Source organism: Ursus maritimus, unplaced genomic scaffold (genome assembly GCF_017311325.1).
Source record: "Ursus maritimus isolate PB19 unplaced genomic scaffold, ASM1731132v1 scaffold_23, whole genome shotgun sequence".
NCBI lineage: Eukaryota > Metazoa > Chordata > Mammalia > Carnivora > Ursidae > Ursus > Ursus maritimus.
In genome coordinates, this window is record NW_024424786.1 from 35,434,130 (window position 1) to 35,448,688 (window position 14,559).

Genomic DNA, 14,559 nt, shown 5'->3' on the forward strand with positions numbered 1-14,559 from the left:
ATCTAGCAAGCCCTTTGTGAGGGCCGGCAGATCAGCTGCTCCTATGTGATATTACATGGCAAAATCTCTGTGCAATTACTGTGGGCAAGCTAAACTTCTTTCTTAGTACCATAGACTGACCTAGTTTAGAATATGTGGTTCATCTAAGAGTAGAATCTGGCATATACCATTGGTCTAAATGTCCCTCAGGGGCAAGTCTGAATAACCATGTTTTATTTTCCCCAAGGTTTTTTTCTTTAAAATAATACTTTAATGGCATTTCCCATCAGTACCTCTAGCTAATGGTTTTCAACAGCAGCTGATAAAGGCAGTTCTTGGAAGATAGCAGTTCCTGGGAACCTAACCCATCCACAGCAGCTCCCAGAAGGTTAACTTCCAGTTACCATCAGCAGCTCTTATTAATCACCTCTCTGAGCTCATCTGAACCCATCAAAAGTTAAATCTGTGCAGTATTATAGAAATATCTTCCACTAACATCTAGCAGAGTTTTGTCTCCTGATGAAACCCTCAAAGTACCTTAGCAATAGACTTCCCATACATTCTTATACGTAGGTAATGAGCAATGCCACAGAAACATACTTTTACCTGGACTGAGGGACAAACATCCTTTATTCATATTACACTTTCCTTGGCATGGGGTAAGCCCCCACACTCCCTCCTGGAGATTTCAATAATTCCCCTTGTCTCAATTCTATCCAAATGTAAACTCACGGAAGATTTGGCAAAGGCTTTAAATACCTCTTCACTTAAAGTCTTTAATTAAATAGAATAATTCATGTGACTCATCAAAATTGAGAACCAAAAGCATTCATTAAGAATCCATTAAATCTCTGAGGATAATATGTAAATATAATGACGTCTGGTTTTTATCATTTGGTTAAAGTCTGAGCAATCTAGCAAGTCAGCAGTCAGTGCTGGGACACATCTTGTTCCTCTTTTTAACTAGACCTCTAGGACCAAATATTCTATTTTCTCCTCCAAACATAAACTCGCTAGAGTTGAGAACCCTGCCTATCCAACTATTTCCCCTCCTAGCCCTTGAGGCTTCCTAGAAAATATCAGTATTAGAGTAATTCTGACCATCTACTCCAACCATTGTATCACCCATACAACCATAAATTTCTACGACATAAAATACTGAACACACACAAGAAAGAATGTGTATCACCTTTCCATATTTGTTCCTAGTCTCTGCAAATATTGAACATTCAGTAATTATATTATTACAATGAATTATCACACAAATGTCCTCACATAAAATTTGAACAGATGCTTAAAATAACCAGAAACAATTTGGTAATGTGATCCCATTGGCTATGCCAAGCGAGGGCAAATTTTCCAGATTTAATGGAGGAAGGAGAGAGGTTTGAGTCCCACAATATCAGAAATTGCTATTAGCTGACATGAATTTTGCACACCATCTCCGATCAGAAATCCACATTGGACATGAGATGTTAAGAATTAAAACATTAAACTCATAAGTAAATGGTACTGAAGGGATGACAGTCTTCATTCCATTCATCTTTATGATTCAAATCACCTCCTGTTTCCTTAGATTACTCCTGGTGGAGACTGGGATGTGACAAAAACTTAATAGGTGATTAGTTCTGAAAGAGGCCTTAAACAAGCATTAGCCATCTCAGACTGCTCTTCCCAGGAGACACAACCACGCCAATTGTATACTTTGTTTCTACTCAAGGGCACATCCCCTCTATTTATTCCCATTATGGTCAGAAGTATAGAATAAACATTGATCACCCTCTTGTCTGGATCATGCTGCATCAAAATATTTGGGAGATAAGGTCTCTACACTCCTAGGGACCTCTGTCAGGTATCACTCCTTCACGGTCAGAGGTCTGAGACTGAACAGGGATCAATGTCTGAAGCAAAAAGAAGTGAGGAGTTTCTAAACCTTAACATTTTACAAATACTTGCAGACTATTAATAAATGATGAGGCCACTCCTCACGTAGGGTGAAAGTAAGAACCTCCAGGACTTAGAGGTGTTGGGATTGTGTGGAATCAAGTCAGCTGTCAGTCCATTTGGCATATAATCTGTGTCAAATTAAGCTTTCTTTATCCAAAGGCAGTAGGAATTTTGTTAGAGTCCATTCATGTGCATATTACTGGGGGTTAAGGTTTCTGATAGGACGGATCTGGGTAGGACCTCAGCAAGACCATCTCTTCTTTTGCAACCTCTTCAAGGCATCTTTGATTTCCTTGTTCCTCAGACTGTAAATCAATGGATTCAACATGGGAATAACCACAGTGTAGAATACGGATGCAAATCTGTCAAAGCTGGAGGAACCACCAGAGCTGGAACTCAAATAGACAAACATACCTGAGGTATAGAAGAGGGAAACCGCTGTCAGATGAGAAGCACAGGTGTTGAAAGCCTTGGACCTGCCTTTAGCTGAAGTGATCTTCATGATGGACATGACAATATAGCCATAGGATATCATGATAATGAGGGCATTTATTATCCCAAAGAGCATTGCTAATATAGCAATCAACAGTCGTACAAAGAAAGTGTCAGTGCAGGACAGATTTAACAGTTGGGGCATGTCACAGAGGAAGTGCTTGATGACATTAGGCCCACAAAAGTGGAGCTGAAACATGGTACACAATTGGGATATAGAAGCAGAGAGTCCAGCCAAATAGGATCCCAGCACCATCCGAATACAGAGGGTGGGTGACATGATTGCTGAATAGAGAAGTGGATTACAAATGGCAGCATATCGGTCATAAGCCATGGCTGTCAGGAGACAAGACTCACTCAGTCCCATGGTTGAAAAGACAAAGTACTGAACAGCACAACCCACAAAGGTGATAGTCTGCTGCTCTTGAAAAAAGGTGGAGAGCATCTTGGGAGCTGTAGAGGTCACATAGCAGATATCTATGAAGGACAGATTACTGAGGAAGAAGTACATGGGTGTGTGGAGGTGAGAGTCCATCCTTATTAAGACGATGAGGCACAGGTTCCAAGTCAGAGTCAAAATGTAGATCAGCAGGAATACAACAAAGAGCACTGCTAGGATCCCGGGAAAATCAGAGAATCCCAAAAGGATGAAATAAGTGATCTCTGTAATATTTCCTCTCCCAATCATTGACTTGCTGCTTCTAAAATCAGAAAAGAGAGAAGAGAATGCACCGCTGACTCAGGTGAAAGGACAGCATTACAATTCTCATATGTGCCAATTTTGTTCCTCCAATGAGTACAGGGAAAGAAGCAATGCCTCACTGTCCTGATGAAAAGACCCAGTTTTCATCTCAAATTATGAAGAAGTGCCTTTTTAAAAGTGCTTCAGGTTCTCAATTATTTCATGAGGTCTCATAAAAATTAAAAAAGATATTTAAAAATTGATGAAAAACTTTAAAAAAAAGCAATAGAAAGCATGTGGTTCTTATAAATAAGGTAAGTCACCTTTAAAATAATGTTTTTAAAAGACCTCTGAAAATTCAATATATAACTGCAGTTATATAATAGCAAAGGATAAGTGGCATCATTATAGAATAAATTTGGAATAGCTCTTCTCCCCCAGATGGTCATCTAGATAGAGTTCTTAAAATAACTTATCTCACCCATAAGAAAAATAACCCTGTTTATAATAACTTCTCAAACTTTTCTTTTTAAAAAATATTTTATTTATTTGACAGAGAGAGACACAGCGTGAGAGGGAGCACAAGCAGGGGGACTGGGAGAGGGAGAAGCAGGCTCCCCACTGAGCAGGGAGCCTGATGCAGGGCTCGATCCCAGGACCCTGGGATTGTGATCTGAGCCGAAGGCAGACGCTTAATGACTGAGCCAGCCACCCAGGCACCCCTTTCAAACTTTTTAACAAATATACTTAATAAAACATATCCAAAATGGCCTGGAAAATTACACCATATTATGTAATTCTGATAACATTCTCTTGGGGCACAGTGTGTGCTCAATAAAATTATGGAATACGTTTTCTTAGGGAAGCCTTCATATGAACTATTCCATACAGAGGCTAGCACAACTCACTATTGCCCCAACTATCGTCTCAATTTTAGAGTATTTGTTTTTTAGTAAACAGCATAGTACTGTAGTTAAGAGTTCAGACTTTGGAGTTTTAGTTCTAAGCAGTATCATCAAGATGGTACCATAGGTCATTCCTGACATCAGTCCCCTCCCCAAAAGTACAACTAGCAACTATTCATAGACAAGACAACATTGTGACAATCCTAGGACATGGCAATGAGGCAGAAACACCTACCTTGGATTATAGAGACCAAGAAGGACCACATAGAAGGGTAGAGGTCAACCACACTCTGATAGTATTTATTGCCACTCTCCCGTGCTGACACAGTGCCACACCACAGGATATGGTCCCTTTTGCCTATGGTTTCCCCAGTAGAGAAAAAAAGAGAGAGAGATCCCAAGGTGGATATCCAGCTCCCCTAGAATTGTAGGTCACTTCTTGGGATATCCAATCTGGTCTTGCCTCCTGGGGATCACAGGGGAATCTGTGCAGTTTGGCCACTGGGAATCAGATTGTGATGGAGGTGGGGCAGGACTTATAGCAACCAGTGTTCAGATCTTGGCAGACTGAGTTCCTATTCACATTAGCACCCAAGTAGAAATCCCAACCGGAGGTGGCCCCATCTGACCTCCATGGAATTTGATGGGCAGTTCTGACTGATTTAGGATCTGAAACGGTAAGCTTCCTGGACTTGGAGCTTGTTCTGCCACTCTGCACAAGCAGGAAACTAATTCATAGACAGTCTACTGCTGAGTTTATCCTCTCAGGCCCAGCCCAGCCAGGAAACCTGGCCAGAGCACCTAGAAAGGAACATAGTCCAGCAGCCAGCAGTGCTGCCCAGCTGCAGAGCCAGGACAGCAGCTTCATTTTTCCAGGGAACTAAAGCACATAGTTCTGCCTGATTCAGAACCTCAAACAATGAGCCCTGTTGGCCTTAGAGCCTGTTTCCACCCTGTCCAGGCAGAAAAATCAATTCATGGCCCCACCTACTGCTGAGTGTATCCCTCAGCACCATCCAACCAGGAAGCCTGGCCAAAGCTCCTGGGAAGCTGCCAAACTCAGGAGCACTCTAGCAGAGTACAGCCAGTGGCTTTATACATTTAGGTGCAGCCCAGAAACGGAACCATGCCTATATGATCAACTAATATTTGATAAGAGAGCCTAAAATACTTAATGGGGAAAGGACAGTCTCTTCAATAAATGGTGTTGGGGAAATTGGATATTCTTTTGCAAAAGAACAAAACTAGACCCAAATCTTACACCACTCACAAAAATTAACACAATATGAATTGAGGACTGAAATATAAGACCTGTAACCATAAAATTCCTATAAGAAAACATGGGGGAAAACTTCTTGACATGGCTTGGCAGTGATTTTTTGGATATCACACCTAAAGTACAAACAAAAAAAAAATGGGATTATATCAAACTAAAAAGCTTCTGCACAGCAAAAGAAATGATAAACAAAATGAAAAGGAAACCTACGGAATGGGAGAAAATATTTTCAAACCACATAACTGATAAAAGGTTAATATCCATGGCATCTGGGTGGCTCACTCTGTTAAACAACCAACTCTTGCTTTTGGCTAAGGTCATGATCTCAGGATTGTGGAATCAAGCCCTGCATCAGGCTCTATGCTCAGCATGGAATTTGCTTGAGATTCTTGGGATTATTTCCCTCTTCCGCTCCCACCTCCTCTCTCCCTCCTCCTTTGTCCCTTCCCCAACTCACTCTTTTTTCTCTCTCTCAAATAAGTAAATAAATAAAATCTTTTAAAAAGAGAGGTTAATATCCAAAATGTAAAACAAACTCAAACAACTTAATAGCAAGAGAGGTTAATATCCAAAATGTAAAACAAATTCAAACAACTTAATAGCAAGAAAATAATCACCAGGGGAATGCAATGAGATATCAACTCACATGTGTCAGAATAACCATCACCAAAAAGCTAAGAGATAACATATGCTGGCAGAGATGTGGAGAATAGAGAACGCTGTGCACGGCTGTGGAAATGTAAATCGGCACAGCCACTATGGAAAACAGTGTGGAGATCCTCAGAAAATTAAAAATAGATCTGCAAATGATCCAGCAATTCCACTTCTGGGTATATATATCCACAGGAAATGACACTAGTGTCCTGGAGAAATATTTGTACCCCCATGCTCACTGCAGCATTATTTACAATAACCAAGACATTGAAATAACCTAAGTGTTCATCAAAAGATGAATGGATAAAGAAATCATGATATAGCTATTATATTATATTGTTATATATAATATTTATGTTAATATTCAATATTATATATACGAATATAATTCAGGCATGAAAAGAAAGAAATCCTGGCATTGTGACAACCTGGATGGCCCTTGAGAGCACTATGTTAAGTGAGATCAGTTACACCAAGAAAGACAAACATTATATGATTTCACTAAATGTGAAATCTAAAAAAACTGAACTAATTGAAACAGAGGTCAGATTTGTGATTGCCAGGGTCAGGGGGTGGGGGATGGGGGAATTGGGTGAAGGTGGCCAACACTTCCATTTATAAGATAAATAAGTTCTGGAAGTGTAATGTGCAACATGATGACTATAGTTAACAATACTATATTGCATATTTGAAAGTTGCTGAGAGAGATCTCAAAAGTTCACATCACAAGGAAGAAAACTATAACTATGCAAAGTGATGAATCTGTGGTAATCATTTTGTAATACATACATATATGAAATCGTTGTATTCCTCAAATTTATACAATGTATTCTGTCAATTATATCTCAATAAAATGGAAAAAAGAGTTTTAATTTTGATACCATCCCTCTCTAAGAACTTGTCCCAGTGGCTTAAACACACTAGATCAGATTTACTCATAATAAAGTATGGACAACAAGAACCCCTAAACTATAAGGTTAATGGGACAGTTATCTGAGGAAATTCATGCACATGTTCAGCATGCAATTAAGTACACATTCATTGTTCAATAGGTGTTGGCTATTACTATCATTGATTGCTTAAGATAACCATGAAAGACAGTTGTGCCTGTGGATAGGCATGCCCGGGATACTAGAGTTTTATGGGTTAATTTGGGGAAATTCCTGGGACATCATCAGTCCTGCAGACAGTCAGGCATCCTTCCCTCTAGGCAATACAGATTCAGACCTTATGTAGAAGCAAGTAAAAGCACCTGGGGCCATGGTAAATTATTTAGTTTTCTTTTTTTTTTTTTAAAGATTTTATTTAATCATTCGACAGAGAGAGACAGCCAGCGAGAGAGGGAACACAAGCAGGGGGAGTGGGAGAGGAAGAAGCAGGCTCTTAGTGGAGAAGCCCGATGCGGGGCTCGATCCCAGAACGCCGGGATCACGCCCCGAGCCGAAGGCAGACGCCCAACCACTGCGCCACCCAGGCACCCCTCTTGAGTTCAAATAGACTTGGGTCAATTGGCAACTAGCATCAAGCTATATGGGCTTTGATGTCAAAAACATGTCAAAGTTTATATTTTCAGTTACAAAATACTACAAAGGTATATTTCATATTTTTGGTTGATAGAATCGGCATGGTAGAACTCACTAACAGATTTGTAATGGATACCACCCCTTGGCTGTGCGACATACCCAACTGTCCTTCCTTGAGATGAAATAGTAAATTAGTAACAGCCAAATAATTTTAGGTAAAAATTAATAATTAGAAAGGACTTCACTTGCAGATAGTAAAAAGTATTATAATCATAGAAAACTAGTTATTCTTGTGAAAACAGGTATGTCAAAAGAACATATACATATTTAAGAATAAATTTAAATATTGGTAAGAATTTAACATATGACAAAATTAGTATTTTTTTTAATTTGGAAAGTAGGTTTTCTTTTTTGTTTTTTAACTACCATTTATTTTAATTTTATTTATTTTCTATTTTATTTTTTTGAGTAATCTCTATACCCACTGTGTAACTCAAAAACACAAAGATCAAGAGTTACATGCTTTACTGACTGACGGGTGCCCCACAAAATTAGTATTTTAAATTGACAGAGAAAGGATAAACTCTCTCATAAATGGTCTGTGAGACCTGGCTCACTATAAATACAAATCATTAAAGAATAAATAAACATGCATTTATATAATCTTGGGATGGGAAAAAAAACTCCTGAAATCTAACACCAAAGCCAAAAACTCTGAGAAAAAAATATGATATAAAAATTTAAAACTTGCTTATGGTTGAAGAACCCATTATATAAAATATTTTTCAAATACAATTGATGAAATGAGAAAAACAGTCAGAAAATATGAAAAGACAATATGGATATGTCTTTAATATTAAAGACATTAATCAGTAAGGGATAGGCACTCACATATACTGAGGATGAGTGCACACAAAATAGTTTTACCTTTCTGGATGAGAGAAATGATTTATATAATATCTCTGTCTCTCTGTCTCTGTCTCTCACTGTCTCTCTCTCTCTCACATACAAAAACATGTGTGAGCCAAACGCAAATGCCAAAAGTATTGAATGGTATGATTTTGATTTCCTTCTTAAACCACACTGCATTTGATCAATTTTTGACAAACCTATATTTATAAGAAGAAAAGTTATTAAGATATATATATCCTTAAAAGTAAGCAGAGTAAGACAGAAAGGGAGAGGTGAAGGAGGGGAATTGAAGAAGAGAGAGAATCACAGAGAGAACAGACTTTCAGAATTTCCTGGCTTTTACCTACTGGCTGGGTCATCCTTAGCAAGTTATTAACCTCTCTGTGCCTCAGTTGCCTCATCTATAAACAGCACTAAGAGTACTTATCACCTCAGAGAGCTGTTGCAAGGATTGGTTGACATAAAGGGCTTAAAACAGTAAGGGCTCAATAAATGTTAGCAATTATCATCCCCATTATTGTTCCTCTCTGTGAAAGAAAAATAAAGCAAACTAATACTGAAGGAGCTCTTTAGATCAATTATTTTCTAAGGTCTCTAAGCCTAGAGTCAAGAATATCGTTAGGCAATGACTGTATTTATTTCTATCTCGGATTACACCGTTACCTCCCAGTCAGCTGGACTGTAAACTCCTCATGTCCCTTTTTATGTGCCACCACCATGAGGTACTCTGAGCTGACGAGGCTCTACATAGTACGTGCTCTACTGGAGATGCCTCACTACTTAACGATAAGCACCTTGTATACTAATATTTGTGTTACTGAATAACTACATATTGAGCAATGGTTCTTTCACCCCTTTTGGATGCAAAACTGAAATTATCTTAAATCATTTCAATCATGGTTTTATGAGATTGGAAATCTTTCTGTTGACTCCTAAAGTGTTGCAAATATGATTTCTCCACAATTTTATCCATGATGAGTTGGAGTCAATGAAAATATTTTGAAAATATAAACTCTCAAGCACAACATCACCCAATACACCAACATAATTGATTAGTTCAGTGAAAAGAAGTCAAGCTTCTGATCAATCACTTGCAGTAAGGCTCTTCACTTTCTTATTACATTCTGGTGACAAAGGCAGCCAGAGGTAAAGGTATTTTATGTGGCTTATCATTCCAAAACAGATAAAGAATTGTGGATTGTTTAATTAATCCATGATAAAATGTATCTTGTTAAACTTTGATAAGGTATAGGAAAAGGGGGAAAATTCACTTTTTGGTTAAGTTTTTGTGTGGGTACAGCATTTCTCAAGGTAATTTAAAGAAAAGATGACTGATGTAAATATTAATTGGAGATTTTACTATGTGCATCTAGCTAATCAAAGTCTTTCCAATTCTGACTAATGAGGACATGGCCAGTTCATAAGGTTCTGAAGAGTACAAAATCAGGTAAGGAAAGCCAAAAAGTTGCAATGAAGAAAAATGTAAGTGTAAAAAAAAAAAGTTAAAAGAGATAGACCAACAATGCCTTGAAGTGAGGCATCTCTGATATGTCTGTTGCCCACACCTATGCCTCCAGATCTGCAGGAAATTAAAGATGACCACAGAGAGCTATTTGAAATATTTCAAAAGGCCAAAGGAATTATACATGAGTACTTGTTATATCATTATTTAGTGACCTGCTTGCCTTTTGCTACTCAGAAATTATCAATCAAAGCTATATACTAACACAAAAATCAAATTAATTACTATTATTATAACATCACACTCCTTAAAAGAAAATTCAAAGAGTCCTTGGGATGAAGTTGGAAAATGTAGATAAGAATATGGGATATCTTAAGAAATTCCCCTGAAAGTCAGTAATTTGCTATTTTTTTTTAAGATTTTATTTATTTATTCGACAGAGATAGAGACAGCCAGCGAGAGAGGGAACACAAGCAGGGGGAGTGGGAGAGGAAGAAGCAGGCTCATAGCTGAGGAGCTTGATGTGGGGCTCAATCCCACAACACTGGGATCACGCCCTGAGCCGAAGGCAGATGCTTAACCTCTGTGCCACCCAGGCTCCCCAGTAAATTGCTATTTTTAATTTAGTGTTCTGTTATTGACGTTTAATATTTGTTAGCTTTTACAATAATCGTCTCTTTAGATTCTAAAGAATCCCACTACCCCCACTTTACAGGTGAAAATAAAAACAACAGGAGGTAACAGAGCTCAAGGTCACACCCTTCAGAAATTGCAGAACTGGAACTCAACATTCATCCCTCATCCCAGAATTATCCCTGAAATTTTAGATTAGACATTTTCAATGAGGGTCAGAGAAGTTAGGTAAGAAGAAAGAGAACCCAGGAAAGAGACCACAGTAGAGGGTGTGGGAGTGAGGAAGAGGTGAAGAATGCAAGAGACTGAGGACCATAAACCTTGCTCCACACAGCTCCTACTGGAAGAATTACATGGCTTTTGGGATAGCACAGAATCCACTGTTCTTCTCAAGTCTTGCCCTCTCACCTTGACCCAGATTCCCCAAGAAAACAGAGCTCTTGCCAGAGGCTGAAACTTATTTCTTTTCCAAAGGAATTTTCCAGGTGGGTTCTATTGCTCTCCAAGATGGGAGCCTTTGGCCATGAAATAGGCTGTCCACTCAGATTAAGAGAAATGCCCACAACTGGATATCCTCTTAAATGTGTCATTGTTAAGGACAGAGATACTAGGTGAAAAGACAATTAGAGGGAGAAAACCCTCTAGGTACTTGTTCTCTGGAGTCACGGTTGTCATGGAGTTTTTGTCCCTGCTAATTTCATGTCCCATTTTGCCATCTCCCTTCTGGCTCCATTCCCCACTTCCCCCATTGTTCAATCATGTCCATATGATTATAGTTCTTCTATTAGAAACTGAGGAGTCATTAGAGCTGGAAAGAACTTAGGAATATTCCAGTCCAATACCTTCAATTACCAGGTGAGGAACCTAAAGCCAGAGGATCTAAAAGCTTTGCACAAGATGACACTGGTAACATATTACCTGGTAAAATACCTTAATTGAAATAAATTAGATATCTGAACATTTCCCTGTACACAAAGCACTTTCATTTTAGATGTATACATTTGTACATTTTCTCAAATATCTGACCAGATCCAAACATCACAGCAGCCTGTGAGGCAGACATGGCATTATTTCCTATGTGTAAGCAAGGAAATTGAGGTAGTAAGGAAATCAGTAAAACTAATTCGTGACAGAGCCATGACTAATCATGGTTACAACCTGGGGCATTGGTATCAACCAATCTGGGTAGAATTCTGACCCTTCCACTTGATGACTGTGTGACCATGAGCAAATTCACCTCTCCCAGCCTCAGGATTATCACCTGAGGATTACCATAAAAGGGGGCTGAGAGTAGTAGCTACTTCATAGAGTAGGTCTTCATAGAGAGAAGCAAATTGGATAATACCTATAAAGCACTTAATGGGGATGCATTACAAGCCTGCCTTCTATTAATACTCATTGAATTTCTATGTTCTGATTTGGAGTTATTTCCAAAGTTATGCTACATTACTAATCCTTCACTAAAAATATCTACTTAACATCATTACCACAAACATTTTTTGCTTCTTTCTTTCTAGGGTTTTTGTTTGTTTGTTTCTAGTTTTTTGAAAATGAAAGTCATCTACCCTACCAGTGACTAGGGATAAAGAGATGTTTTAGATAAGGTCCCATTCTTGATTTGATCTACTTCAACTATTCTCACTTCTAGGGAGAAAGGGGTGGGGAGGCAATGAATTATTTAACTCTTGCTGATAGGTTAGTACTTACATATTCCCTTTGATAAGACCTGTAATAACTTAATCCTTAAACTGAGCAGGTTCTTAAGATAGTTTAAAGGTATAACACCAAAAGTATTAGAATGTGGGCACCATAGCCACAAAATAGATGTCATGTTTTGGTCACAAAGAACCATGTATGTTCCACAAATCACACTTTGTGATATTAAAATGAGTTGTTGCTACAGTGGGAAGACTGTGGCCGACCTCTATGTGCCCAAAGGTTCTATCTGTAGTATCTGCAGTATAGTTTCTCACCTGCCATCTTCATATGATAACAGAAAAAAATATCAAATCTAAATGATGCAACTATGTGAAGTATAATGTTCTGTATATATAATAATGTAATATCTATGAAATTAGTCCATAATGTCTTGAATGGAAAAAAAATCTTTTTAAATTTTTCTTGAAAATCTCTTAGTTGGACTCTGTCTTCATGGAAGTCCATGTCTCCTAGCTCTTCTGCTCCTGATCAACTTAAGGTCCTGGAATCCCTAGGAAGCTCAGATCAGGGACTCACTTCCTGCACCCTAAACACACCATGACAGTCATTATAACTTGTGAAGCTAACTAACTGAGATCTTACACATTCTCTGGAAACATACCAAGCAGCATGATCCAGGCCTGCCTATGCCAAGAAACTAACGACATTATATAACTTTCAGGTGTACAGTATAAGCAACATCTATATACACTACAACATGATCACCATCAAAGGTCTAATTACCAGTCATCACCACATAATTTACCCCCTTCACCATTTTAACACTCCCCACTCTCCTTCCTCTCTGATAACCATCGGTTGTTCTCTGTACCTATGAGTTTGTTTTTGTATTATTACGTTTGTTTATCTTGTGTCTTTAGATGGAATACATATGAGGGAAATCATATATTTGTGTCTCTCCATCTGTCTTATTTCACATAGCATAATATCTTCAAGGTCCATCCATATTGTCACAAATGGCAAACTTTCATTCTTCTTCATGGCCGATAGTATTCCATTTTGCATATATTTTTTTATTAAAGATTTTATTTATTTATTTGAGACAGAGAGATTGCTCATGAGCAGGGAAGGACAGAGGGAGAAGGAGAGAGAGAATCCCAAGCAGACTCCACACTGAGCATGGAGCCGAACGCAGTGATTGATCCCACGACCCTGAGATTATGCCTTGAGACAAAATCAAGAGTTAGACACCCAACCAACGGAGCCATCCACATGCCCTCACATCCTTTCTACCCACTCATCCACTGATGGACACTAAGGTTGTTCCCCAATGTTGGCTATGGCAAAGAATGCTGATTAACATAAGAGTACATATATCTTTCTGAATTCGTGTTTTTGATATCTTTGGATAAATATCCAGAAGTAGAATAGCTGGATCATATGGTAGATCTACTCTTAGTTTTCTGAGGAACCTCCATACTGTTTTCCAAAGTGGCTGAACCAACTTACATTCCCACTAACACTGCACAAGTGTTCCCTTTTCTCCACATCCTCTCCAACACTTGTTATTTCTTGTCTTGTTGCTACTAGCCATTCTGACTGGTGTAAGTGCTATCTCATTGTGCTTTTGATTTGCATTTCCCTGATGAACAGGGATGTTGAGCATCTTTTCCTATGTCTGTTGGCCATAGGTCTTCTTTGGAATTATGTCTGTTCAGGTCTTCTGCCCAGTTTTTAAATTGGATTGTTTGGCTTTTTTGTTGTGTATCAGTTCTTTATATATTTTGGATATTAACCTCTTGTCAGATATATCATTTTCAAATACTTTCTGCCATTCAGTGAGTTGCCTTTTCGTATCAATGATGGTTTCCTTCACTGTTTTTCCTTCACAAGCTTTTTCTTTGATGTAGTCTCATTTGTTTGTTTTTGCTTTTGTTTCCCTTGCCTTTGGCATCAGATCCACAAACACATCAGTTAACTCTGATGTCGAGGAGCTTGCTGCCTATGTTTCCTTCTAGGAATTTTATGGTTTCAGGTCTTACATTCAAGTCTTTAATCCATTTTTTAAAATTTTTATTATGTTATGTTAGTCACCATACAGTACATCATTAGTTTTTGATGTAGTGTTCCATGATTCATTGTTTGCATATAACACTCAGTGCTCCACGCAATATGTGTCCCACTTAATACCCATTTTGACTTACTTTTTGTGTATGATATTAGATAGTGGTCTAGTTTCATTTTTTTCCATGAGGTTGTCCAGTTTTACCAGCACCATTTATTGACGAGACTGCTTTATTGTTCTATTGTATGCTCTTGGCTCCTTTGTTGTAAACTAATTATCCATACTGTGTGAGTTTTCTCCTAGGCTCTCAATTCCATTGATACGTGTATCTGTTTTTGTGCCAATATCATACTCTTTTGATTGCTATAGC

At 38.3% G+C, this 14,559-nt stretch overlaps 1 protein-coding gene across 1 annotated transcript; it reads right to left on the bottom strand.

The window, feature by feature from the left end:
- Positions 1 to 2,167: 2,167 nt before the first annotated feature.
- Positions 2,168 to 3,366, bottom strand: LOC103666275 (olfactory receptor 5AN1-like). Its single transcript, XM_040638729.1, has one exon. It carries the CDS (start codon positions 3,104 to 3,106, stop codon positions 2,168 to 2,170), a length of 939 nt encoding a protein of 312 aa, XP_040494663.1. The 5' UTR covers positions 3,107 to 3,366.
- Between the last annotated feature and the right edge of the window lie 11,193 nt (positions 3,367 to 14,559).

Coding starts and splice junctions, on each gene's coding strand:
- LOC103666275 (XM_040638729.1), bottom strand. CDS start 3,106: ATGATTGGGAGAGGAAATATTACAGAGATCACTTATTTCATCCTTTTG.